The following is a 26346-nucleotide window of genomic DNA, read 5'->3' as shown; positions in this document are numbered from 1 at the left end:
ACTATGCATGTAGGAATCATTTTCCTTGTGGAACCAGAGGTGGGAAAGCCTGATCGTGCCCTGGGTGGGGGCGGTGGGGTCTTTGCTCCCTTGTGTCCAGAGGCAGGCTCCCCACTGGAGCAGAGCCCACATACAAGGGTGGCTCCAGCATATGAAGGGCTCTGTAGAGATGGGGTGATTTGTCACACCTTTGGCTGAAAATAACTGCCCGCCATGGGAGTCATTCCGCATCGGGGGCTCCCATGCAGCACGGGGAACACCCCGATAATTACTGTGCACAAATGTTGCTTTTAGCAGCTGGTGTTTGATATCTGCCTCAAGGAGTGTCTTCTGGGACAGGAAGCCTGGCCTACCCTCTGTGCCCCCCACCATGGGATTTGAACCCTTGCTTCATGCGAGCAGAATCTTCCCCAAGACCCTTCTACATGGGAACACAGTGCCCACTTCTACTCTTTTGAAGGCCACCTGCCCAGCCCAGGGCATTCCCCCTGGCCTGCGGATGGGTGGGCTGGGCCTTGGTGATCTGTGGCCATGCCATAAATGACCTTACCCAGTGCTGAGGCTGAGACCAGCTTCCGGGGCATCTGGGAGGGGCCTGCAGACAGCGCCGCGTGGGACCCGTGTGGACCATACCCTCTACAGACTCCTGACACTCCTAACCCCCAGTCTGCAGAGATGGCATCTCTGGCTAGAAGCCTGGTGGAGGCCTCAGTCTCGCCTTCGCGTGGACCTCAGTTCTCACTCAGGCCAAGGAAGCCGTGGGGCTGTGGCCCCAGGAACTGGGTCTGGCGAGGATGGAGCTGAGGGCCCGTGCCCATCCCCCACTGCTCCTGAGACCTTGTCCCCCGCACACTCCCAGCACCTGCTGGGGTGCTGACCCAGTATTGGTCCTGCGGAGCGGGTGGTCTTCTCCCCACCCTTCCCAGCTCACTCCTAGTTTCCCCACAGCAGCTTCCTCGTCCTCCCGTGCCTGTTGTAGAGAGTCAGTAGGATGGTCAGCTTCAGGCCTCGGGGGAAAGGGGGTCTCACCCGGGCCCCTCGCATCGCCGCGTGCTGGTGCATGACGGGATGCTGACTCCTGTCCCCTCTGTTGCAGTACGCTACTTCCTGAAGAATAAGGTCAGCCCTGATTTGTGCAATGAGGATGGACTCACAGCCCTGCACCAGGTAAGGCCAGGCTTGCTGGGGTCCCCCGGTTGCTGCCCCCCTACCTGAACAGTTACCCCCACTCCCTGCTTTTTCCTGCCCAGAGCCCTTAGGGAGGAGTGGGGAAGGAGATCCTTGGCTGCCTCATCTGAAAGGCTCTTCTCTCCTCGGGGGAGAGATGTGGGTCTGTTATGAACACGCCCCCAGAGCCCTGGTGCGGAGGCACGCCCAGCACACGCGCGCGGCCTCCAGGGACAGGGAGCCTTTGTCCACTGCGTCCTCACTGCCCAGCGAGAGGCTTGCAAACAAAGCAAGTTTGTTTTGAGCTTGAAGTTTATGAAGCGTGTCTATTCACACCCACCAAGGCACCCCTCCACCCTGGTGACGGAGGTGATTGACCTGCCTGGGCATCATACACCAGGACGTGTGGCCACAAACCAGGTGCTCTCACAGCAGGGCAAAGGGCTAGCCCCCTCGCTGGTCCCCAGCACCCAGCTGCCCCTCCCTGTTTTGCTCTTTACGCTGTGGCCACAGGGATGCGCAGGTCAAAGTCTCACGTTACTCAAAGCTCTCGGTGTCTTCCCACAAGGCTCCTCAAGACCTGGCCCCCAATCAGCCCTCTGGGCTTCCTGGCTCTCCAGACTCCAGCCCTCTGGCCTTTCTGTTCCTTCCACACACTGGCTGCTCCGCACCGCATTTCTCCCAGCATGTGGGCATGTGGGTATGTGCCCGCTTAGCCCCAGCGAGGGCTCGGGTGCTGGGGTGCCTGATAGGGCATCCTTACCTTCTGAGCACGCCCTCTGGCGGCCGTTTGAGTGGTTAGCTGAACTGTTTGGTGTTGGCCTCCCTCTGTCCAACTCAGCCTCGTGAGCGCAGAGCCCAGGTCACTTGTTCATTGGTACGTCCTAGTGTCTTCCCCCACGCTGGCATACAGTGGGTGCTCAAGATGTGCATGCTGACTTAAGGAACACACAGAACCCTCCCTGTGCCCTGGCCCAAGTTTCTGAGCAGGGGGACTTGAATGCAACATGGTGGGTGGGAGGCCAGGCTGCCAGACCCCCGGGCTGGTGAGAGCTTCTCCCTGTCTCCATGAAGGCAGGAAGGGATGGACGACGACTGACCACTGCCCCCATCCAGGAGCCCCAGGAGCAAGCCCCACCCTGGCCATCAGCCAAGTGGCTTCCCATGTGTCCTTTTGGCTGCTTTTCCTGTGCGCAGGGTGTCCTGTATCCCCTCATTCTAGCTGTATGATCTTGGGCAAGGTACTTAAGCTTTCTGTGCCTCACTTTCCTCATCTGTGAAATCAGAATAACTAGCGCCCACCTCACTGGGTTGTTGTGAGGATTAAGTGAGTACTCATAACAGCCCTTCGCATCTCCCGACACAGCACGATCATGAGACGGTGTTGTCATTATTGAAATCTGTCCCATTGCTCGTGTCTGTAGTCACTTCGCTTTTTGTGAAGCATAGGGTGAGCCTCACAACAGCCCTTTGAAGTCTTATCCCCATTTTATAGCTCAGGAAACAGCCTCAGGGATAGCACCGTCCAGTAAAATGTTCTATGATGGTGGGATGTCCTGTACATCTGCCCTGTGCTGGATGGTGGATGGTAGCCACTAGCCGCACAGGGCTCCGGAGCACTCGGGATGTTGTTCTGAGGAGCGAATGAGGCAGTTGGTGGCCAAAGGCTAGCGAGGTGGTCCCAGGGCTCCTCCGCTGCACTCCCAGTGGTTTTTGATAACGTGACTGGCGGGGCTGTCGTTACTGTTGTCACTGCCCCTGCATCGGACCAAGGAGCACATTAAGAAGCAGCTTCGCATGCCTGGCAAAGGAGAGCGGCTCTTCTCTTGGCAGAGGGAGCCTTTGGGGTTTGTAAACTGAGACTGATGGTTTGGTGAGGGTGCAGGGCGTGGGAAGGGGAGCGCCAGGGAGACGGGGAGGCGGTGAAGCTTCACCAGGCAGTGGGCTGGGGGCAGGGACTTAGGAGATGGCATCCCCGAGTCTGCTGCTAGATTGAATGTGGGAAGGGAGGGGGCGGAAGGAGTCATCCAACGGCAGGTGCCATTTCCCACCTTGGGGAGTGTGGGGGAGGAGGGCTGCCCACGCCACCACCGACCACTGCAACGTGCACCCCAAGCCCAGCCCTTGCTCTGGCTGAGTCTTTCAGGCTGGGCATTGCTTTCACAAGACTGCAATTCTGGGTGCACAATCTCTTCCCTTTTCCACCTGAGCTCCCCTGCCACCCCATCCTCACTTTTCTAGAGCCCTAAGGGTGGGTTTTCTGCCTCCACTGTCCCCTGACATGGGGGAGGGGGGCTTGAGCTGCTTCTCCTTTGGACAGGGGCTTCTTAGACCCACCTCCCAGCCACCTCCAGCCTGGGGCCCCTTGCTGCTACCCACGACCTCACTCCATTGCTTTTGGCGCCCTCTGCTGGCCATGAAGCACCACTGCGTGGTTCGCTCAACCCTCCTGAGACAGAGCCACCCTTCCTTGAATTCCCTTTACCCAGCAGTTCTGGAGAGATGCCCTTAGACCCAGCCAACCCCAGACCGGCCAGAGCAGGGAGAGAACCTGGATCTCTGGCATCATCTGTGTAAACAGCTGCTCCTTTCCCATATGCCCTTCTGGTGCTGAGCCCTGGCTCTGCTAGGGATGGGGTTGGGCACCATGTCCCCCCACCCCATATCCACACCCAGGGCTTTGGGTTCCCAAAGGTGCCCCTGATTCTTCTGCTGACATCCAGTCCCTTCTCCCTCTGCCCACAGATACTCCTGTAGGCCCAGCCGCCATCATCTCCTAACTGGATGATTTCAACATAGCTTCTCACTGTCCCTCTCCACCCCCAAAAGTGCTCGCACGCAGTCTGTTCTCCACATCCACCCGAGGGAAGATTAAAAAACAAAACAAAACAAAACAAAGCAAAACAAAACAAAAAAGCCCAAGTCTGATTATGTTGCTTGTCTGAGTATAACTACAGCGTCTCCCACTGCAAGAGGGCTGAGCCTTACCTGGTTGGGGAGTCCTGAGCCCAGACCCCTGCCTCATCCCCTGCCGCTTCTCCACCCTGGCCTATAAAGTGACTCCTTGTCTTCCCCCTCTGTCCTCAACTCTCTCTGCTCATGGGCTTGAGGCCCCTCCGTCCCCATGGAGTCTGTCTCTGTCTGTGTCCCTGGAGTGTGAGAGCTCTAACGGCTGTCAGAGCTCTTTGTCTCTCTGAAGGGCTGCCGAGAACCTGCCCTCTCTCCAGGACCGGCCTACGTGTGGACGAGAGAGAGCACAGACATGGCCATGTCCTTTCAGGGATTATATTGGGGTCCCCAGAGCCCTGAGGTGGGGTTGGGTGCTCTGGCGGCGAGGCTTGGTTACTTGGGGCTTCCTCAGTCAGAAGTCCCCGAGTCAGAGGTATCAGACTGTGACCTCGGGCCATGCCTGACAGGGAGAGGGACCCCCCCAACAGCCCCCTTACCCCACCGACACCCTGCTCCAACCGGAGTCAGCCCTCCCTGCACGTTTTTGTTCTCTAAGGTAGAGTCGTCCATACAATTTTGTTTGAAAAAGGCCTTCAGGAATTAAAAACGATTTTAAAGTCTCGTTCAAAATTTCCTTTCATTTCACCAACACTTGCAAAAGCATCTTATTGCTGCTCCCTTATGTTTTTTATGTTTCACTTATATTTATGTCTTAAGTATTATGAACTTACTCATGGGGAAACTGAGGCTCAGAAAGGTTATGTGGCTTACCCAAGGTCACACAGCATGGAAGTCATACAGCTGGATTCAGACTCAGACACAGTTTGGCTCCACTGTCCTTCTCGTGGCCTCCCGAGGGGAAGCTGGCGTGTCCCCACCAGGGCCGAGGCCCTGCGGGAGCTGATCCTGCCTGTGTCTCTCCTTCACCCTCCGCAGTGCTGCATCGACAACTTTGAGGAGATTGTTAAGCTGCTCCTTTCCCATGGTGCCAACGTGAATGCCAAGGACAACGAGCTATGGACGCCCCTGCATGCGGCGGCCACCTGTGGCCACATCAACCTGGTGAAAATCCTCGTTCAGTAGTACGTAACCCTCTCTCCCCCAGCGGGGCTTCCGCCCTGCCTTCCTAGCTCTGTGTTGGTTTTGTTTTGTTTCTGCCTTCTGTCTCTCTCCTCTTCCTCTCGGCCACCACTTCCTCTGCCTCTTGTGGTGCCTGGTGGGTCTCTTTCTCCCCACACCCTCCCTCCACCTCTGCTTCTCTGTCTCTCTCTCTTCCTCTGCCCCCGCTTCCCTTCCTCCCTCCATCTCTGTGTGCCTTCCCTACTCCTCTTTGTCTCTCTCCATCCTCTCTCTCCCTTTGTGCTGTACCCCCACCCCCAAACCAGCACCCTTGCATTGTCGGAATGGTCCCCATTGGTCTTGGTGTGTGATCCTTTTGCTGCGCTGCTGCGATGGGTTTGCCGGTATTTTGGGGAGGGCGGTTGCACCTGTGTTCATGAGGTGTGTGGGTCTGTAGGTTTCCTTCCGTGTAGGGGCGTGGTCTGGCTTCATATCAGGGTATCAGGGTAGCCTTCTCTTTTTTTAAATCTCTTTCTTTCTGTCTCTGTGAGTCCATGAGTTTATACTCGTCTCCACTACCCTCTTTATGTCTTGTTGCCATTTTTGGCTAGTTTGCTATTAAAAAAAAAAGCAAGCATCCTTCCTTGGCCCTGTCTCCCAAATGCTATCTACATGCTATTCCTTGGGTCGGGGGTGGCGGGGAGAACCTGCTTGGAGGGGCACCATGTAGCAGTGTTTTCCCTAGGAATAAGGCCATTTCTGCATATGCTATTCTGATGAGCTTTTCTAGTCCTCAAATTCCTTCCTGCTCAGGTTCTGTAAATACAGAAAAAAACAACATTCCATTTCAAGTGGGTTCTATTGAATTCCCTGATAATTGGTGGGCACTTGAGCTGGGCAGTGGTCCCTCAGGAATGCAGAAGTGCTAGGGCACTGGGCAGGAAACCAGGGGATTTCAGTGCTGGTGCTTAGAGTGGGTCCTGGGAGGCCACGGAGAGCATCTGAGAGCAAGGAATCAGGAAGAGGGCCCAAGAACAGGTGACCTTTGGCAGAGGTCTCAGCAAAGCAGCAGCTCGTCAGGTGGCCGCAGGGGACGATGGAGGTCACAGCAGAGGATCAGAGGGGAGGATCAGCTTGCCCAAGGGCATGTGGCAGCACAGAGAGGTCTCCGTGCAGGGCCACTGGGCCTGAGGACTTACTGGCGGGGGCCCGTGCCCACAGCTCTGATGAGGACCTGGGTGTGACTCAGTCTTCCAGGAGCACCTGACCGGTGATGGTGCCCAGAGGGAAAGGGAGTGGTGCCAGCCTGGCGCAGCGGGTCCCCAGCGCTGATCTGTGCCAGAGTCACGTGGTGTGTGGGTTCAGAGTGAAACACCAGAGGGTGTTTCAGGGGGTCCGGAGTAGAGTCCAGGAAGCGGCCCTGGATTTCAGGGATGCCTGGGTGATTCTGCGGGGCAGCCCAGGACCACACGTGGGAACCACTGGCCCCAAAAGCAGGTTCTGCCAGGGAGCCCCAAGGCTCGGTCTTGCCCCTGGGCTGTCAGCCTTTGGGGATGGGACTTGGAGATGGTGGGGGAGAGCTTAGGGTGTTTCTGCAGGGGGATGCAGACTGAAAGAGCCAGGGTTTGAGCCTTGACCCTCCCACGTCCTCGCTGTGTGACCTCGGACAACTGGCCGTCTGAGTCTCTGTGTCCTCTTGAGTGAGACGGGCTGACAGGAGCAGCCCACAAGGACTAGGGTGAAGATGAAAGAAGACGGTGTGTTTATAGGGCCATTCATGTTATTTATGTTACGGTCACCAGGGAGGACTTTGACATTTGTCCCCAAGTGCCTGCCTGCTGGCCCAACAGAGCAGGAAGCCGGTGGAGGTCTGCTGGGGCTGCTCTCCTGGGAGAAGCCGAGTCCTGAAGCTGCTGTCCTAGCTGGGGGGCCCCAGTGAGGAGGGAGGGGCTGGGGGCATAGCGGAGCTGCCGGCGAGAGGCTGGAGGGCAGAGGCTGCCAGACCAACCCCAGCCACACCCCTGGCCCTCACTCTCACCCTCTCTCTGCAGTGGGGCCGACTTACTCGCAGTCAACTCGGATGGGAACATGCCGTATGACCTCTGCGAGGACGAGCCCACCCTGGATGTCATCGAGACGTGCATGGCGTACCAGGGTAAGGTCAGGGCGGCGTGCCCTGGTGTGGGCACAGGTGCGCCAGTGAGCCGGCTATGTGCCTGCCTCGTGCCCAGCACTCAGGAAAGGGGATGGATCCTCATTACGATGGTTATCCCAGTGATTAGCAAGACGAGGACACAGAAGGACCCTTGGAAAGCTGTGCTGTGCAGAGGGAGGCATTGTTCTCTGCCGTGTCACCCACACGCGTGGGCGGCCTCAGCTGGCCCTGTCTCCTCTCTGTCAGCTGTGACAATCCAACTCAATAAACATTCACGAGAAAGATAGATTTCCATTTGGGAAAATAATCAAGAGTCAAGAACATTCGCGGGTGCCCGCTCTGTGCCAGGCACCACGGGGGCTGCCAGGGGCTGGGGTAAACAAGCTGTGGGCTGTTCTCAGCTCACAAATGAGCTTCAGAGAGGAAACAAATGTAGCAATCAGAGACCTGTCTGCCCCACCACCACGGGGACATATTTCTGAAGGTCTCTGCCAGAAGATAGCTCAAATCCAGACTCTTGGCCACAGTGTCAGGGCCGGCTGGGACCCTACCCTTGAGTTCCTTCCCAGGGCACTCTGGTAACCATGATGGGGTCCCTCCATTCCTTGGCATCTGGGCTCTGCCTGTCCATCTTTGGCCGACGGTCTGCGTTTTTGTGCCAGTCTGGTGAATCTCTGGGCCCCTCTTTAGGAATCGTGTTTTCAGATGTAGTTCTCAGAATCTCAGGATTGATTATAAAGGAACCCAATGATATTAAACTATAGCTACCAAAATATTTCTAAACGTGTTATGTAGAAACTTGATTAATTCACGAAATAGCAAGGTAGCACGTCAGTAAAGTAGGCGCACTTTCTGTTGGTGTTAAAGTCACGCATTTCTTGTTGTGCTGTGGATTTGACTTTTGGCCTCAGGGAATGAAATGCTGCATTTCAGTTCAGGGTTCATGCGAGTGAAATTGTAATTTTTTTTTCCTTCCTTTTCAGTTTACAGACCTCCCCCAGATTCTGTCCCAGAATGTTCGATCTAATGGACCTTTGAATAGAACTTGTCACTTTTGCTTCCTTAAATACATTTAGTTGCTGCCGGTAACACTCAGACTTGTAGCCAGAGACTCAGGCTATAGAATGTCTGTCCGGGTCCTCACACCTCCGTTGACTCCACTTCGCTATTCAGAAGTTATGTTTGTCCATTCACTCATTCCCATAACGGAAATCCATGAAGCACCGTGCCGCAAACACAGCCGCGGATGGGACGAGGGGAACTAGCAGAGCCCCTGGTCAGCTAGGTGGTCAGGGGAGGTCAGCAAGGGGGGCGATCCCGGCCAGACCTGTGGCCTGAGGCAGCGCCAGCCATTTGAGCAGATGGAGGCAGGTGGATGGTGGGGATTTCTGGTGCAGACGGACAGAACATCTCACAGTAAACGGTACTCGTGTAGTGCCTTCTGGGCATCAGGAAGGAATGGCCCCTGTTCTGTGGGCCGGTGCGTGGGTGTGTGTTCACTGGGCCTGGAAGAGAGTGACCCGTGGGCATGGCTGTCTGCTCTCTTGCCCGGCAGCCTGGCCCGTCTGCCCTGCATCCCTCCCTGCCTGGGGTCTGGCCTCGGGGTGCTGACTCGGCCCCCTCTCCCCTGTATAGGCATCACCCAAGAGAAGATCAACGAGATGCGGGCGGCCCCCGAGCAGCAGATGATCGCAGACATCCACTGTATGATCGCAGCGGGCCAGGACCTTGACTGGATAGATGCCCAGGGCGCCACGCTGGTGAGCACATGGGCCAGGCGGGTCGGGCTGGGGGCTCAGCACCAGCCTAGCTGGGGTGGACCTGCATCTGGTTGAGGTTAAGCTGATACAGTTGGGGCCTGTCTGTGGCCTTGAACCTCCTCCAGACTTACTTTGGGGCCAGGGTTGCTCCTGAAATACGGAGAGTTAACAGAGCAGAGCTCAGCGCCTTGGAGAATCTGGCCAGTCTCAGCTGGGGCTGGGGGTCAGGAGCCCTGTTGCTCACCAGCTCTGTCTCCCAGTTCCTCCTTCACCTCATGTTCCCGGAATCCATCCGAGCCCATCACGTGGCCTTCCTCCAGTGGTGCCTCCCACGTAAAGACTGGAGCCACCAGCCACTCACTCGTGCATGCCCCCTTGCTTTGTGCCGTCCATTCCCCTGCCTTAGGATCACCTCTCCCATCCCTCTGCCCAGACTGAGCAGCCTCCCCGAACCTCACTGCAACAGCCTGTCCTCTGGGTTCTTTGACTTCTGTGTCCAGACACCCAATCATCCGTCCATCCATCCAACCCTCCATCCATCGGTTCCTTCCTCCATCCAGGCAACACACACCTGTGTGCCCCAGGCTTCGTTAGAGCCTGGAGATCGAGAACAAGGGAGCTCTTTCTCTCTCAGGTCTGCCTGATTAGCTCCACTCATCCTTTCAGCTCATGTGTCAGGGACTGGAAACTTTGACCTCTCTCCGTAGGCTCTCCTATAGGATGGAGCCCGGTATCGGGGAGGGTCTGGCTCTGAGGCTTTAAACTGAAAACAGGAGCATGGCCTGGGACGCCCACACACCCACCTTCTCCTCACCGATGGCTGGGCCCTGGCCTCGGCTTGGGGTCCATGCTGGCCAGGAGCACTCAGGAGTCTCAAAATCTTGAGCTTACCTGGTAGGACTCAGCAGTCCTGAGAGCCCTCATTGCCCCTCAGGCCTGACCTGTGGCCCAAAGGTATAAGTGGCTTGCTCCCACCTGGTTCCTGAGCCCCACCCTCTGCCTCATCCCCTCACTAACCCATTAATGGGTCCCTGCTCAGCCCAGCCCTCAAAGATAGAGTCACATAGTGAGATGGAACGTTGCTGTACGAAGGCAAAGCCAGGATGTCCCAGGGCACACGCTCCTTTGGGTCTGTGGCTGGCCCTCTAGACACACAGGTTTCCTCCTCTTGGACTGAGGCTGGCCTCAGGGTGGCCCAGACCACATGGGCCAGGCCTGTACTGGGTCTCAGGTCTTCCCAGTAAAGAGGGGGTTTACTATTCGTCTCTTCCCCACCAGGTTGTAGGGAGGAATAAATGGGATTCTGCAGGTAGGTGTGAATCCCAGAGTCTCTAAACTCTCAGGAGGTATCAGTGGTTCACACTATCATCATTATTATTAACGCTCTCCCTATCCCAGTCATGCCTTTTTATTCCCCGCCAAGTACGAGGCCACACGGATTGTAATGTCTGCTGGCCCTGCCGGCTGTCGTCTCCACAACTGGCAAACATCACACATTTATAAATCAGATGATTATTGTAATTTTCGTGGGTGCCTGCACCAGATCACACCCTGGGCTTCTTCTGCAAATTGAAAAATAAAGGAAAACATCTGTTTGCCCGAACCTTATAGCAGCTGTACCTCAGGATGAGGCGACGTCTGACCGTCAGGGCTGTGTTCTGAAGGGCTGCTTTCCGGGGCCGAGCCTTTTCTGTCCCACTGTCTGCAACGCTGTTGCCCCAAATCTCAGCACCCCCAGACCTCCCTGGTCTCCTCCTAGCCAGCTTTCTGCTGGCCTCCGTGGGCTCTCCCCTCTGCCTCCCACCTCGGCTAGGCAGCTGGTGTCTCTTTACCTCATCACCTTCCTCCTTCCTCCATTTCCACGGTGAACCTCATCATCCCTCACGGCTCTCTGAGAATGTTCCTCACTTACTGAGTGTCTGTCATGTGCTAGATGCTTTATCTACTTTCTGGAGATCAAGCAGATGGGACAGGTGAGGTCCCCAGGGTGGTAGCTATCACCAGAGGCCTTGAATGGTGTCAGACAGGAGAGCTGTTACCTCAGCATGAGGCTTTCCTTTATTGGACATACTGATTGCCTATCGTGTAACGAACAAACCCAAAACTTAGCCTCTTGAAACAACGATCAATATTTATCACCTCACATAGTTTCTGTGGTTAGGGAATGGGGAACAGCTCAGCTGGGTAGCTGTGCTTGGGGGTCTCTCAGGAGGCTGCAGTTGTCTGAGGACTGGACTAGGGCTGGAAGATCCACTTCCAAGATGGCGCCCTCATGTGGTTGGCAAGTTAGTGCCGACTGTCAGCAGGAGGCCTCCATGCTTCACCTCCTCACGCCTCTCTGTACTACGCGATGGCTGCTTTGTCCTCGAGGGATTGATCCCAGAGAGCAGGAGGTGGAAGCAGTGATGCCTCTTATGACCTCACCTCAGAAATCACACACCACCACTTCACAATGTCCTACTTGTTAGAAGTGAGTCACTTGTTCTGGCCCACATTCAAAGCAAGAGAATTCAACTTCCTCTCTTAAGGGAGGTATATCAGAGAATGTGTAGACATTTTAAAACCACCACGCTGGGCCTCTGAAACCCCTTCCTCCCAGCTCAGCACATGGTAGGGACTCAGTCAGTGCTGTTGCCTTAACCACAGGGGCCCTCACCCCAACCACAGGATAAAGAGTGGCCTTAATAAGACTGCAGTGTGGCTGGATTTCTGCTGTCTTCTATTCCATTCTATCGTCCCTGGAAATGAGCTGGGATTTGGGTTGGGAAGAGGGCTCTCCTGTCTCTAAAAGTGGGACTGGCACCCATAGGGAAGATTCACTTTCCCCTCCCCTCTAGCTGCACATCGCTGGAGCCAACGGATACCTGCGGGCAGCCGAGCTCCTCCTGGACCACGGAGTGCGTGTGGACGTGAAGGACTGGGATGGCTGGGAGCCCCTGCACGCGGCTGCCTTCTGGGGACAGGTAATGCTCGGCAACGGGACCTGCCCGCTGTCCTTTGGATTGGCAGTTGGTTCACAGGACCCACTGAAGGTGTTGACTATAGCTAGTTTGTGGGAAAGGAAAAGACCTAGGGAGTTGCCAAAAACATTTGATAAGTTGTGTTCTAAGACGACGATAACAAATTTACCAAGTTAAGGAATTCTTCATGCTTCTGATTTGGTCCTTTCTCCCTCTGTTTCCCAGATAGAAAACTCTGATTGCAGCTTTTGCAGTCCCTCCTTAGATGCCTGGCAGCTCTAGATTTACAGCAGACTCCTTCTCCTGTCCCTTGGCATGGCCTAGGAATGCTGGAGGAGGTGTCAAGCCCATTGTGTTGCCAGGATTCCTGCCTCCAGGGTGCAGGCCTTCCCCGCAAACCAGCTTTGCCCCATCACTCTTTATGTCAGATCCTGAGAAACGTGGAGGCACTCTGTCTACCTCCCAGGCTTTTTGAGCCCAGGGGGCACGTGGGCTTCTTCCTGTGTTTCAGATGCAGATGGCAGAGCTGTTGGTGTCCCATGGGGCTAGTCTCAGTGCTAGGACATCCATGGATGAAATGCCAATAGGTAAGTCCAGCATAAGATCCAGAACACCCTTAGCTACTCATCGGTGTTTTTATAGATAGTGGGATAATTGGGTAAAATATAGAGTTGGCTTGATGGTGGACTGGTGTGTGGATGGGTAGCAAAATGAATGAATAAGTTAATGAAGGGTAGATTGTACAGATGGATAGCTGGATGGATGGATAGATAAATGTATTCATGAGTGGGTGGATGGAGGATGGCTGGCTGATGGGTGGATGGATGGATGGAGGATGGATGGATGATGGGTGGATGATGGGTGAATGGATGGATGATGGGTGGTTGGATGGATGGAGGATGGGTAGATGGATGGAGGATGGATGGATGATGAGTGAATGGATGGATGGAGGATGGATGGAGGATGGGTGGATGGATGGAGGATGGATGGATGATGAGTGGATGGATGGATGGAGGATGGATGGATGATGGGCGGATATGGGTAGATGGATGGATGGTTGGGTGGTTGGATGAATGGATCAATCAGTGGATGGGTGGAGAGGGATGAATCTACGGATGGATGGCTGGGTCAGTGACTAGGTGGGTAGAGAAATGAAGGGATTGGTTGGATTGAATGTGTAGGTATATATGATCCGAGATATAATAAGTTTTGGCTTGGGCTACATAGAGTACCTGCTTGTTTCTCTTGATACTTCCTATATCACTGGAGAGTTGATGACTCCTGTTGGAAACTACTGAAGGTGGATGGATCTTTTGGTCATAGCGGAGAACCTTAGGAGCTATGAATATATGGGTCCTGGGTTTCCCGTTCTTATCCTTTAAGGATTGGGGAATAGCCCAGGAAGTGAGGCCACCATTGTTTACTCCCCTCTCTGGATGCCCCCTAAAGATGCTGAGAGTTTTCAGTGCGTTGGGTGGCAGCTCCCATGGTCTGGAGGGCTCCTGGGGGCCACTGGTCCTGGCACTGCTCCCCACAACAGCTTCCTCCCCTGCTTCAGACCTGTGTGAGGAGGAGGAGTTCAAAGTCCTGCTGTTGGAGCTAAAACACAAGCATGACGTCATCATGAAGTCACAGCTGAGACACAAGTCATCCTTGAGCCGGAGAACGTCCAGCGCTGGGAGCCGTGGGTGAGTCGGGGCAGGCCGGCCGTGGTCCCTGGGGGCACTCCTGCCTGTGGCGCTTGGGCCCAGCCCTCCAGCAGCTCCTCTCTCCCCTCAGGAAGGTGGTGCGTCGAGCCAGCCTGTCGGACAGGACCAACCTGTACAGGAAGGAGTATGAGGGAGAGGCCATACTGTGGCAGCAGCGGAGTGCGGCAGAGGACCAACGGACTGCCACCTACAACGGGGACATCAGGGAGACCAGGACAGACCAAGAAAACAAGGACCCAGTGAGTGGCCTTGTGCCCTGCCTCGGTGTCAGCTGATCCTGGGAAGGAGGACAGGGCCCCGGCCTGGTCTTGGCCTTTTCATTTCAGAGCCTTCAGAGGGAGGGCTGCTGGACAGCGCCCTTACACCAGCTGGACCCCTTTGGTGCTGGTGGCCCTTGTGCTTCTTGAGGAAGTCCTGGTGTGTGAGAGTCAGAACTGGGAGCCTTGGCAGCCAGGAGGGTCTCCTAACAGACAAGAAGTCCCTGCTGTGTGTCTGCTGTGCCCTGGTACATCTGGTTCTGGGCTCCTCAAAGGAGAGGCTCAGTACAGCAGTGCCCCCGGGTGCTAACAGCACTAGAACGTTCTGGGGGGGAACATAACAAGATGTGGAGAACCGTGTTTACAGAGCACTTCTAGTTGGGAAAAATGTGTGGAAATACTGAGCAGGGTACTGGTTGGAGCCACAAGAAGCCTGCTCCGACAGTAGCTGCTGGTCTGGGCTTTGAACTGCTTTCTTAAGGGGATGCCGTGTCAGTTTCCTAGAATTGCTGGATCCCATTTCCACAAACTTGGTAGCTCAGATCCCTAGAAATGTGTTCTGTCACAGTTCTGGAGGCCAGAAGTCGAAAGTCTAAGTGTCAACAGCATTGGTTTCTTCTGTGGGCTCCAAAAGGGAGTCTGCTGCGTGCCTCTCTCCTAGCTTCATGTGGCTCAGGCACGTGCTGGCTTTGCTCGCCAGACTCCAGTCTCTGCCTCTGTGGTCACATGGCTTCTCCCTTGTGTGTGTCTGTGTCTCTGTTTTCTCTTCTTAGACAGCAGTCATTGGATTAGCGCCCACAATCCAGGATGACCCCATTTTAACTTATTATATCTGCAAAGACTCTGCCTCCAACTAAAGTCACATTCAGATGCGTGGGGTGACCAGGAATTTTGGGAGGACTCTGTGTTACTTAGTACCAACAAGCTTGGGTTTCATGCATGGCTGCTGGCTTGCTGAGTGGGGCCAGCAAGTTTGGGACCAGAGCAGAATTGCTGGGGACGGAAAGAGAGAGGCTGACTGTCCATAGCAGTGGTCTGACTTTTTGGTATATCCACCAATGATAAGCAGTTGAAAACAGTTCTGGAAAGTATTGCTTTGGTGGAATGAAAAATGATTAGCCCAGAGTACCCGTGCATCTCTGTGGGACCTGCCCCCCAGCTGGAACAGTGAGGTCACACGAAGGCTGATCTGAAGCCGGGAAAGGTGCCCACCCAAGGGAATCCAGTCACAGCCCTGGCTGGGGACAGAGAGGGCGCCTCAGAGGCTCTGTTGTGCCTACTTCTAGGGTCGGGGAGAAGAGAGATGCAGACTGAAATTAAATCACATTTATTTAACTTTCCTTTGTGAGTGCGGTGAAGTTATGTTCAGTACATGAATTTGAAATGGGTTTTTCAGTTGAACTTTTGTAAACATGTCCCCTGAGATGAATGCATGGAGCATTTCCATCACCCCAGAAAGTTCCCGGTTCCGAGTCAGCAGTCCTCCTGCCCTAAAGGCAGCTCTGTTTACCTTTGAGCACTGAAGAGCAGGTTTGCGCCCACATCTGCGTGTGAATGGCCTCAGCAGTCTGTAGTCTTGTGTGTCTGACTTACTTGGGGACCCTGAGACTCATCCCTGTGCAGGCACAGAGTCGTAGCTCAGCCTTTTCCCTCACTCTGGAGAGTTCTGTTGTTTATATATGCGACAGCGCATGTGTCCATTCTTCTGCTGGTGGACATTTGGGCTGTTTCAAGTTTGGGGCTACTTTGAATAAAGCTGCTCAAAACATTCTTAGACGAGGTTTTTGGTGGGCATACGCCCTATTTTCTGTAGGACCGTGTAGCCAGGAATGCAGAACAGCTCATGGGGAGGCTACTAGAGATACTGCCATGCAAGTTTCCGGAGTCACTGTTCCCATCTGCTCTCTGAGCAGCCGCGCAGAGCTCTTTGCGCCGGTCCCTGATGTAGCATCGCTCTCCATCCCAGCCGTCCTGGCCTGCTTGCTGCTGCAGCTTGCATTTTAAATTTGCACCTCCCTGAGGGTGGACGATGGAGAACGCTTGTTCATGTCATTATGGGCCGACCGCGTATCTTCTTTTGTGCAGTATCTGTTCTTTTGCCCCTTTTCCTTGTTGATCTCTGGGAGACACTGGAGATTCTTAAAGACATCCTCGGGGGGTGGGGAAAGAAATCCTCAGGAAGCAGCTGCTTCCCCCCACCCCCACCTGTCCCCATGTTTGTTCAGATCTCACAGCCCAGGACTCTGCCAGAAGTCCTCGCCAGTGTGGGGCAGCACAAAGCATCAGCCCTGCAGGGAAGGGGGTGGGAAGATGTGGCCTGAGTTTGTCCTTAACTTCTGCAGCTTTCTCATCAACGCTGTGCTTGGGGGTTAGGTGAAAGCAAACAAAGGGCCTGCTTTGCAGAGAAAAAGGAAGGAGCTCTGGGCTTCGGGCCAATCACCCAGAGGTCCAGTCCCAAGGACAACTGTCAGGATCCAGAGCCCCAGATCCTAGGCGAAACCAAGATCACAGGGCACAGCTATGAAGCCCCGAGCTCCTTCCTTTCTCTGACCTATCCCTTTCAAGGCTTTAGGTACTGGCAAGGCTGTGAGAGCCTCTAAGGTGGACATTCTCCAAGTGGGGTCCCTGGACCAGCAGTAGCAGTGTCACCTGGGAGCGTGTGAGAAAAGCAGACTCTCCGGCCTGCCCTACATGTACTGAACATGCACCCTGGGCTCTGGGTTTAACCGGTGCTCTGTGCCCTAACCAGCTCTCCAGGGGACTCGGAGGCACACCAGACATTGAAAAGCCCTCATCTAAGTGTTTGCTCGGTCTGACCTGCAAGTTGGGTTTCTACCAGGACTCCACCGACTTAGCTACCAGGGCTGCCCCCTGCACATACTACCGCAGAGCTGGCACCCTGACACAAGGCTCGGGAGGCAGGCAGCAGCCCTGTCTCTTCAGCCAGTGGCTCATAAACTTAACTGTACCAGAAAATTCCTTGGGGAAGTGTTTTTGGTTTTGTTTGTTTAAAATCCTGGTATCTAGGTTGCAACCCAGGCTAATTAAATCTGAAACTTTGGGCCTGGGGCCCAGGCTTTGTATTTATGTATTTTTTTTTTTTTTTTAAATCAATAGACTTGATTTTTTGGAGCAGTTGTGGTTTCTGGAAAACATACGTAGGAAGTACCTAAAGTCTCCACACACCCCCTTTATCACGTCTGCTGGTTTCCACTGGTATGAACATCTTGCCTTAGTGTGGTAGGTGTATTACCATGATGATAGCAATATAGATACATGATTGTTAACTGATGCCTATAGTTTACGTTAGGGTTTACCCTCGGTGTTCAACATTCTACAGATGTTGACAAATATGTGATGTCATATAGCCGTCATTAAAGTTTCATACAGAATACTTTCACTGCCCTAAAAATCCCTGGTGCTCCAACTGTCCATCCCTCCCAAACCCTGGGCAACCACTGACCGTTTTACTGTCTGCATGGTTTTGCCTTTTCCACATAGAGTGGGAATCACACAACGTAGCCTCTTCAGATTGGCGCTGTGCAAGTGTTTTTAACTCCCCAGCTGATGTAGTGTGATTTAATTCCCCAGCCTCTGTAGCTGAGAACTAGTGTCTTAAATCCGTGCTTGTCAAAGCACCATGGGGAGTTTGTTAGAAACGCTGGAATTCGAGTTCCAACCCAGAACTGGTAATTCAGCATGGACCCTTTCACAAGAGCCCCAGGTGACTCATACGCACAAAGAGTTAGAGAAGCGTTGATTTAGACAATGAAAAGCAGTCTTTCCGAGACCATTCCAGAAGTAAAGAAAATAGATACAGAAATTCAAGTTGAAAAAAAATGCCACAAATGCGGCATCAGTCTGCCTGCATAGCTCAGAAATGCCATTAAATATGAGAAGAAAAGACATACCTACAGGGAAGCTTGCTGTGGAAAGTGCCCTCGCCTTACTATGTCTTAACCTAATTGTATATTTCTGGGAGATCTTTCCAGGAAGTGGAGACTCCTGGAACTGCAAGTCAGCACAGGAAGGTTGCCTTTGTTCTTTTCACCAGATGTAGAACATTCCAGAACAAGTACTTGCCCTAGTTTACCACCCGCCTAACGGTGACGTTCAGGCTTTTCTCCCCTAAGGGGACATGTATCTGTGAAATGAAGTCCTCGAAATGGGCTTGCTGGTGCAAAGTATGCATTCTTCCATAAAAACGAACTTTTGGGGGATGGGGAGATGATGTGATGTTGTCCTCCGAAGAGACTATGGCACTTTACGTACCTGCCTGTTTTCCTGCACCCTTGCCAATGCCGAGTCATAACACATTTTTAAAACATTTGTCAGTGTAACAGGTAAAAAGATATTTTGTTGCTTTAATAGTCATGTCATTAACTATGAGTGAGATTGAATATTTTCTCTTGTGTTTATATGCTATAAATGTAATAGCTTATGTTTAATAACAATATTATAATTATATATAATAATACTATTATTTATTATTATTATTATTTTTATTGCCATGAGCTGCACATTAGTCTCCTTTGTTGTTTTTTTCTGTTGGATAGTTGGGCTTTTTATTTTATTTTATTTTTTAATTCTTTTAAAGATCTTATTTATTTGACAAAGATCACAAGTAGACAGAGAGGCAGGCAGAGAGAGATGGGGAAACAGGCTCCCTGCTGAGCAGAGAGCCCATGCAGGGCTCGATCCCAGGACCCTGAGATCATGACTTGAGCTGAAGGCAGAGGCTTTGACCCACTGAGTCACCCAAGTGCCGCTAGTTGGGCTTTTTAAAATGGATTTTTAAGAGTTCTGGTTTATTTGGGAAATTAATCGCTTTTCTGTCATATATATTGCAGTTTTTTAAATGTGTCTTTTTACTTCATTTATGATGAGTTTAACTATACTTTACATTTTTGTGTTCACCAAATGTAGCCACCTTTTAGTTTGTAGTTTCTAGGCGGCAGCTCCTTTTAAAGCTCTTGTTATCCAGGGATTTCCGGGTTAGAATCTTTGCCTTTCAGAGTGGGTATTTGCTGGGAATACAGAGGAAGGATTATAAGTGACCAAACACTCAGCTAAGGAGCGCCTGGGTGGCTCAGTGGGTTAAGCCACTGCCTTTGGCTCAGGTCATGATCTCAGGTCCTGGGATCGAGCCCTGCATCGGGCTCTTTACTCAGCAAGGAGTCTGCTTCTCTCTCTCTCTCTCTCTCACTCTCTCTCTGCCTGCCTCTCTGCCTACTTGTGATCTTTCTCTGTCAAATAAATAAATAAAATCTTAAAAAAAAACCTCAGCTAAAATTGGGTGACATGAAACAGGAATTTTTCGGCTCGTGTAACTGCAAAGTCTGGGACCAGTTGGGTCCTGGGGCTCTCAGGGCACCCCTTCGGTCTCCCTCCAATGTCAGGTCAATGTCAAGCAGGCCATTTGACGTGCAATCTCCCCAGGCCCCCAGCTTCCAACATTCTCACTACCCTCGAGTTCTGCACACACAGAACTTCTCTTTCTCAAGTGTTCTGGCGCACATCCAAGGGCTCAGTTTCATGGACTCCTTTTCAGCCAAGAACCAACTCCTGCAGGGAGTATGTTGATGGGCCAGACCTGGGGTCGTGGTCCAGCCCCTGCGGCAAGGATGGGGATCAGTCAGCCCTCCCAAAAGACAGATTGGTGAGTCCCCCAAAGCGGAATGCAGGTCCTGTTAGCCCAGTTGGGCAAATGGTGGGAGGACCGGTCCAGACCAGAATGCCCTCCACAGAGGTGCAAGTGGGGAGTGAGTTCAGATCCTCTAACCGGCTGCTCATGTCCTTCTCCCCCTCAGAACCCCCGGCTGGAGAAACCCGTGCTGCTCTCTGAGTTCTCTACCAAGATCCCACGAAGTGAAATGGATGGGCCTGTTGAGAACGGCCTCCGGGCTCCGGTCAGCACCTACCAGTATGCGCTATCCAACGGGGACATCTGGAAAGTGCACGAGGTGCCCGACTACAACATGGCCTATGGCAGCCCCGGTGTGGCCGACGCCACCCCTCCCTGGAGTGGCTACAAGGAACAGAGCCCCCAGACGCTTCTGGAGCTGAAGCGACAGCGGGCTGCCGCCAAGCTGCTCAGCCACCCTTTCCTGAGCACCCACCTGGGCAGCAGCATGGCCAGGACGGGCGAGAGCAGCAGCGAAGGCAAGGCCCCCTTGATCGGAGGCAGAACTTCCCCGTACAGCAGCAATGGTGCCTCGGTCTATTACACCGTCACCAGCGGAGATCCCCCGCTCTTGAAGTTCAAGGCCCCCATGGAGGAGATGGAGGAAAAGGTCCACGGCTGCTGCCGCATCTCCTAGTCTCTGTGTGATGGAGGAGAGAGATGCTTCGGGGAAGGGTCTCTGGGATCCAGGATCCCCCCCCACCCCCCCAGCAGCCTTGGCTGGGGAGACATCAGAGGGCAGCTTGCGGGGAGGTGGGCTCTGCTTTCCAGGGGAACGCTGACCCCACCTCACCCAGCGGCCATAGCATCGCCACGTCCCACGGTTCCGCTTCCTGCTGCATTGTCTGCCATCAGAAACAAGGCCCATCGTGGCTTCCTAACTCTCCCCGCCGTCATATTTGGGAGGGGGGCTGGGATTCTGGCTCTTTTGTTGGTAAAGGCTTCTCTGGACCAGTACCCGCATATCAAATATCGGTGTGCATGCGCTCGCACGCGTGCACACACACACACATACACACACACGCAACCATGTGTAGGAATGACACACCTGGGCTCACGGGAAGCAGGTCGGACTGACAATTTGTGGGCTCTTCCCAAAAGGATTGAGGCTAAGACTCTGTTATGTCACCACTGCCAACATGGCTTTAGCTGGGAACGGGGCCTGGTAAGCTGAGACCCACAGTCCTACCAGAGTCATACTGAGGCTTGGGCCACCGTCCACATCCGGAAGGAGCAGGAGGTCCACTCTTTGATCAGAGGGAGCTATGAGCCGACATGGGTCCATGACATGGGCAGTGGCCTGCTCCCCAGAGCCTTGCCCATGCCAAGAGCCAGCAGTGTGGCCACCCGGAGGCTGAGGTGGAGAGCCAGGCTCTTCCTTTCCTAGAATAATCCAAGTCACATTTTACTTCTAGATGGAAGTATCAAAAATTAGAGGGAAGGGGGAACAAATTTAGTGTGTCCAAAAGTGCACTTGATAAAAGAATTCTCTTAGGCTGCAGGACTCCAGGTGGGAGATAACTGATCTTGCTTTCCTGCTTTCTTTCCTGGGTAGCATCATGATCACTAGGGTTTCCTGACGGTGTTGGAAACATGTAGCTTGTGTTGGAAGGGCTTTCGAGGGCGAGGAGTGAGTTGGTGTTAATTTCTGTGAGCATCTCTAGTGGTCGTGACCAAGCCCGGTGCCTTGGGCCATCTTTGTGAATATTCAGGTTGCTTCAGTCCAGCCTCTGTCAGCTAGACTTCCCCAGCCTGAGCCATCAGAGTGAGCAGTGGGGGACTGCTAGAAGCACCCAACTCCTCCCAGAGTCAATGCTCAGGACCCCCGGCCCAGCTTTGCCTTTTCTGGAATGCTTGGTAAGACAAGTCTGCCAGGTGACCCTTGTGAGATCCCGCCGGGCCCAGGGGCTCCCAGCCTGTCATGGGAGTGATGACACCCCATGGCTGCAAATCCAAGGTGCCCATGGCCAACACCCTGCACTGCATTCAGGAGAGCGGTGGTAGGGCTGGAGTTGGACCTTCCCACGGCCCAACAGCTTCACAGCCACGATCTCCCTAACACTGGGGAGGGCAGGCTACCCACCGCCTCTCTCCTGCATCTTCTCAAGAGCCCCCTTGAAACTGCTGTCCACAGGCCCAGCCAGAACCTACTGGTGTACTTAATAAGCAGCAGGTTTGTCCCCTGTCCTGCGCCTTTTATTTGTCCTGAAACTACCTCCTTAGAGCTCTGAAGGGGTCCCCTAGTCCTGATTCCGGGATTCAGGGGACCACTCTGGGTTCCTTCTAATCATCTTTCTGAGCCTATGAGAAATTCTCCCTGAGGGGCCCCTGGGCCAGAGGGAGGGGGCTGAGGCTGGAGGAGCCCTCCCCCCACCCCGGTGCCACAATTCTAGTGATGGGGTCTGCTGTTTATCAGTCCCTGTCCCTGCTGTGGCCTCCATGGCCCCATAGCCCAGAAAGGGAGCTGGATCCCAGGGGCCTGGCAGATGCTTTACCGGGACCAGAGAGCCCCCAGCCCCGGTAAAGGGCAGCTGGACCAGAGAGCAAAGGGCTCTGTGGCATCACTGTGCGCTTGGTGGCTCCTGGGTGCAGGGAGGGTCACAACACCAGGCCAGCCCCACCCCAGCTCCTGGGCAGACCCAGTCTAGGGTGGAGGGGCAGCTCAGCTCAGGAGGCTGCAGACAGGCAGGCACCATGCCTCCTGCAGCCCTGGCATCTGGGGCTGGCTCTCCACCGTGTCAGCCTGGGGCTGGAGCCGGGCAGGGGATGATCCAGAACACACATACCTTTGGCTTTAAAACAGTGTTCAGATTTGACTGACCCTGAATTCCTCTGGAGCAAACATAAGCTGCAAGCAGAAGAAGCCATACACTCCCAGGAGGGGGCCGGGCAGGTTTCCCGATCTGTTTGCTCGGGAGCCAGAGACTGAAGGCGCTTATTACCCATGTTGAGCCCTTCTGGCCATTCCCTCCTTTCCCCTCACTGGTTGCTTCCTGGGCCATTCACCCCCCACCTGGAAGGCCGGGAATCCTAGCTGATTCCCCGACAGGAGCCGACTTAAGACTCCCAGGCATTTCAGCTCTCATTTTCAGTCGGGGTAAGTCATTCCCTATTAGGGCTTCAGGAACCTGGGGAACTTTCCCTAAGGGTCTCCTTGGTGTTGAGGGACAAGGTGGGGTCGGGGTGACTCGTTTATTTGCTGACTTAGTTTATTGAGTAGCTGAGACATACCAAGCACCATGTTAGATTCTGGGGGTAAAGGAGGAACAAGACAGGGTGAGGAGACCCCGTTTTACAGTTTGCATCCCTGGAGGAACACGACTGTCAGCAGCCCCATTCAATTTACTTGAGATGGAGTGACCATATCCTGGTCCAGCTTCAACCCAGCTTCTAGCTCCTAGAATCCCTAGAGTACAAAACCCATCAGCAGGGAAATGGCTGCTGTGGCCATCCCTCGATAACATTTGCCAGTAGATGCAGATGCTGGATCTTGAGTTCTAGGGAGACACCTTCCAAGTCTGTCTGGAACTTTCAGGGATAGCTGCCTTTGGGCCAGCATCTTTGGGACATTGTATAATAGCAGTTTGAGGTCAGTATGTAGAAGAACTGAGAGTCTGGAATTTGCTGCTGAGTGCATCTCAGGTTCTGAAACTCTTGTCTCTTGCTCATTTTTGCTCATTTGTTACGGAGTCCCCCTGCCCTACTGATGGAGGTGAGGAAGGGGAGGGAGGCGAGGAACTTCTCCTTTAACACTGAAGCCTTTCCTTGGGTCTGCCTCTCCTCCCAGTGGGTGTGGCTCAAGGAGCTTGAAGAAGGCTAGCAAGGTCTGCTGGAGGCTCAACTCCCTCTGAGACCAAGCGGATGAAAGGAGGCTACTTCCAAAGCATGTGCCACGTGGTTCACGGTGGAGCTCTGACCTTTGTTCCCACCCTGTGCCCCCAAACCACTGAAAACTGGTGGCCATCATCAGGTAGTGAGTTCCTGGAAAGAACGCAGGGAAGTTGAATAAACCCTAGACCCAGCTCTACTGAGGAGTTCAGGATATTATTCATCAAATATGCAGCAGCGATGAGACTGCTCTGCACTGTTTGGTCAATTTCAGCGAGTGTAGGAAAGCTCACAGGGGGTGTCCCCTGTCCTGCCGCACCACGGTTTGCTGGCTTTGTGATAACATAAGACCATCTTGGTGACTGGTGTCCGATGCCTTTCGATCTTGAGCTCTCTTTCCCACTTGCTTTCCCAGAGCAGAATACTGGGGCACTTTCCAGAAGGGCAGTTTTTAACAAGCTACCCAGAAGGACTATATTTAACTCTTTCTACTGTGGCCTGGGGACAGCCTCCCCCGCCCCGGTGCACGTAAGAGCAGAGGGTCCTGTGGTCAGTGGTTGACTGCCTAAGTGACCTCCTTTGCCGGAAGCTGTAGTCCTCTCCTTGGCAGGAGACTCTTTTTGGCCAGTTCACCAGAGGGCCTGTTCCCCTGGGCATTGCAAGAGCTGCACTGCGGGGCCTGGCCCCACGCACTGAGGAAAAGTCTGCAGACCCCCAGCCCTCCGCAATAATTCACCAGACCAGAAGCCACTGATGTACAGAGAACATTAAGAAAAATGTATTTTATGTGAAAAAAAGTTAAAACTCTGTATACTGTATCAGCAGCTTTGTGTAAAAATGGCAATCAAGAGAGTCTAATATATTTAAAACTTTTTTAAAAAAAAAATTCCTTGCAGATCTTTGATATTGTATTGAAGTAACTTCCAGGGAGCTCCTTGCCATGTGGCAGTGGTGGGCCTCGATCTGAGACCGTGGCTCAACCACACCCCAAAGGGGCATCCCCTGGAGTTGCTTCCAGCTGCCAAGGCCTGTGACAGAATTCACTGTTGAGAGTTTTTAATTAAGATTATTAAATCCCTTTTAATAACACCTGCTAGCGTTGGCTGTGGTCATTGCTGTGAGCTTGCTTGAATTATGCTGATTTGAATTCGCAAAGAGGTGATCCCTGGACAGAGGGCCAGGGAGGGCTCCTGGTCCCTGTCCCCACCACAGACGGCTCTCCCGGGAGGGCCCTAAAACAGAGGGAGCTCGAGGGCCCAGACATGGAGATGTCTTTCTAGACTGGGGGATGGTGAAAACCAAGGAATTCCAGAAAAGAAGGGTGATTGGGAATGACCTTCGCTTTATCAAATGTTCCCATTGGAATAACATGGAGACCCATAATGCAAACACAGGCACACACACATATTCAACATCCAATATATATATTGGATATTGAATGCCAGAGCAGGAACACATGGATGGAAGGCAACCACACTCAGGCTTGAAAAACGTCACAGATAGGTGGGAATGGGGAGGGGATGGGAAAATAGAGGATGTATCTTTGCAGCAATGGGCAATCATCAATTTTAAGTGTTCACTGGTTTTCAGATAATAATGGTAACCTCTCACAATTACGAAGAAGCACTTTAAAGTTGTATGTTTGCTTTTGCATTTACACAAAGAAAATGTGGCCTGAACATTGACTCTTGGGTTTAGTGCTGTGGTGGAGTTCCTGATGGTCTTGGTAAGAGGTTCTGGCTGAGAAGGGGAGGCATAGCCTGTTTGGACCCGTTCAGGAAAGAATGGGAGGAAAACTGAGTACAACTGGTTTCAGGTTTTATGCTGTAAGAGGAAGCTCTAGAGGAATGTAAGGTCAAGAGAGAGTGGATGTAAGACGAAAACTATCCCGGCATGTTTGTATGCTGGTAGGAAGGGAAACCGGCGATCCAGGAAAAGAATTGCTGTAGGGATAGAGGTTAGTAGTAGCGGGACTGGCAGCAAATGCCCAAATGGAAAGACTGGTGTTAGGCGCAGGGACAGTTCATTAGTAGGAACAGAAGGACCAGTATGTGGGCAGAGGTGTAGACGAGTAGGTAGAGGTGGGGGGAGCACGTGGTAAGTTCTCTCCGACTGCTTCTATTTTCTCAGTGAAATAAGAGTAAGAAAGAAAGGAAAAGACAGAATGAATGAGGGAAATGTAGGCTAGCAGGCAACCTTAAGGACCCACTTGATATCATGAATTTAAGGCACAGGTTGTGTTTTCTTCTCCCCAGCAGGTGGAGAGTGGGGTTTAACTAGGGTTGGGGTTTTGCCGGGCCAAAAAGTTGATGGAATGAGAAAAGGGAGAGCTACCTGAAGGTGTGATCAAAGGAGTAGCGCGTATGATGGGCCGGTTTTTTTTTTTTTTTAAGGATTTTATTTATTTATTTATTTATTTATTTATTTTTAAGATTTTATTTATTTATTTGAGAGAGAGAGAGAGAGAGACAGTGAGAGAGAGCACGAGCGAGGAGAAGGTCAGAGAGCAAAGCAGACTCCCCATGGAGCTGGGAGCCTGATGCGGGACTCGATCCCGGGACTCCAGGATCACACCCTGAGCCGAAGGCAGTCGTCCAACCAACTGAGCCACCCAGGCATCCCTAATTTATTTATTTGACAGACAGAGATCACAAGTAGGCAGAGAGGCAGTCAGAGAGAGGAGGAAGCAGGCTCCCTGCCGAGCAGAGAGCCCGATGTGGGGCTCGACCCCAGGACCCTGGGATCATGACCTGAGCCAAAGGCAGAGGCCTTAACCCACTGAGCCACCCAGGGCCGGTATTTTTTAAGGAATTTACGAA

The 26346-nt window shown here is 53.2% G+C and overlaps 1 protein-coding gene across 2 annotated transcripts in view; it reads left to right on the top strand.

The window, feature by feature from the left end:
- Positions 1-24616, top strand: part of PPP1R16B (protein phosphatase 1 regulatory subunit 16B) — a 65122-nt gene extending 40506 nt beyond the window's left edge. Inside the window, exons 2-10 of one of the 2 annotated variants that reach the window (XM_044263039.1) lie at positions 1097-1167; positions 5053-5198; positions 7227-7330; positions 8966-9090; positions 11928-12053; positions 12562-12637; positions 13609-13738; positions 13830-13998; positions 19827-24616. In XM_044263039.1, coding sequence (XP_044118974.1) covers positions 1097-1167; positions 5053-5198; positions 7227-7330; positions 8966-9090; positions 11928-12053; positions 12562-12637; positions 13609-13738; positions 13830-13998; positions 19827-20336 — 1457 coding nt within the window. In that variant the 3' untranslated portion in view covers positions 20337-24616. The remainder of the gene's footprint in view (positions 1-1096; positions 1168-5052; positions 5199-7226; positions 7331-8965; positions 9091-11927; positions 12054-12561; positions 12638-13608; positions 13739-13829; positions 13999-19826) is intronic. The other variant, XM_044263040.1, reaches the window with a different exon arrangement.
- The last annotated feature ends 1730 nt before the right edge of the window (positions 24617-26346 follow it).

The sequence above is a fragment of the Neovison vison genome, chromosome 8 (assembly GCF_020171115.1).
Source record: "Neovison vison isolate M4711 chromosome 8, ASM_NN_V1, whole genome shotgun sequence".
Taxonomy (NCBI): Eukaryota; Metazoa; Chordata; class Mammalia; order Carnivora; family Mustelidae; genus Neogale; species Neogale vison.
The sequence above is the reverse complement of the archived record's forward strand: the minus strand, read 5'-3'. Positions and strand labels throughout refer to the sequence as shown.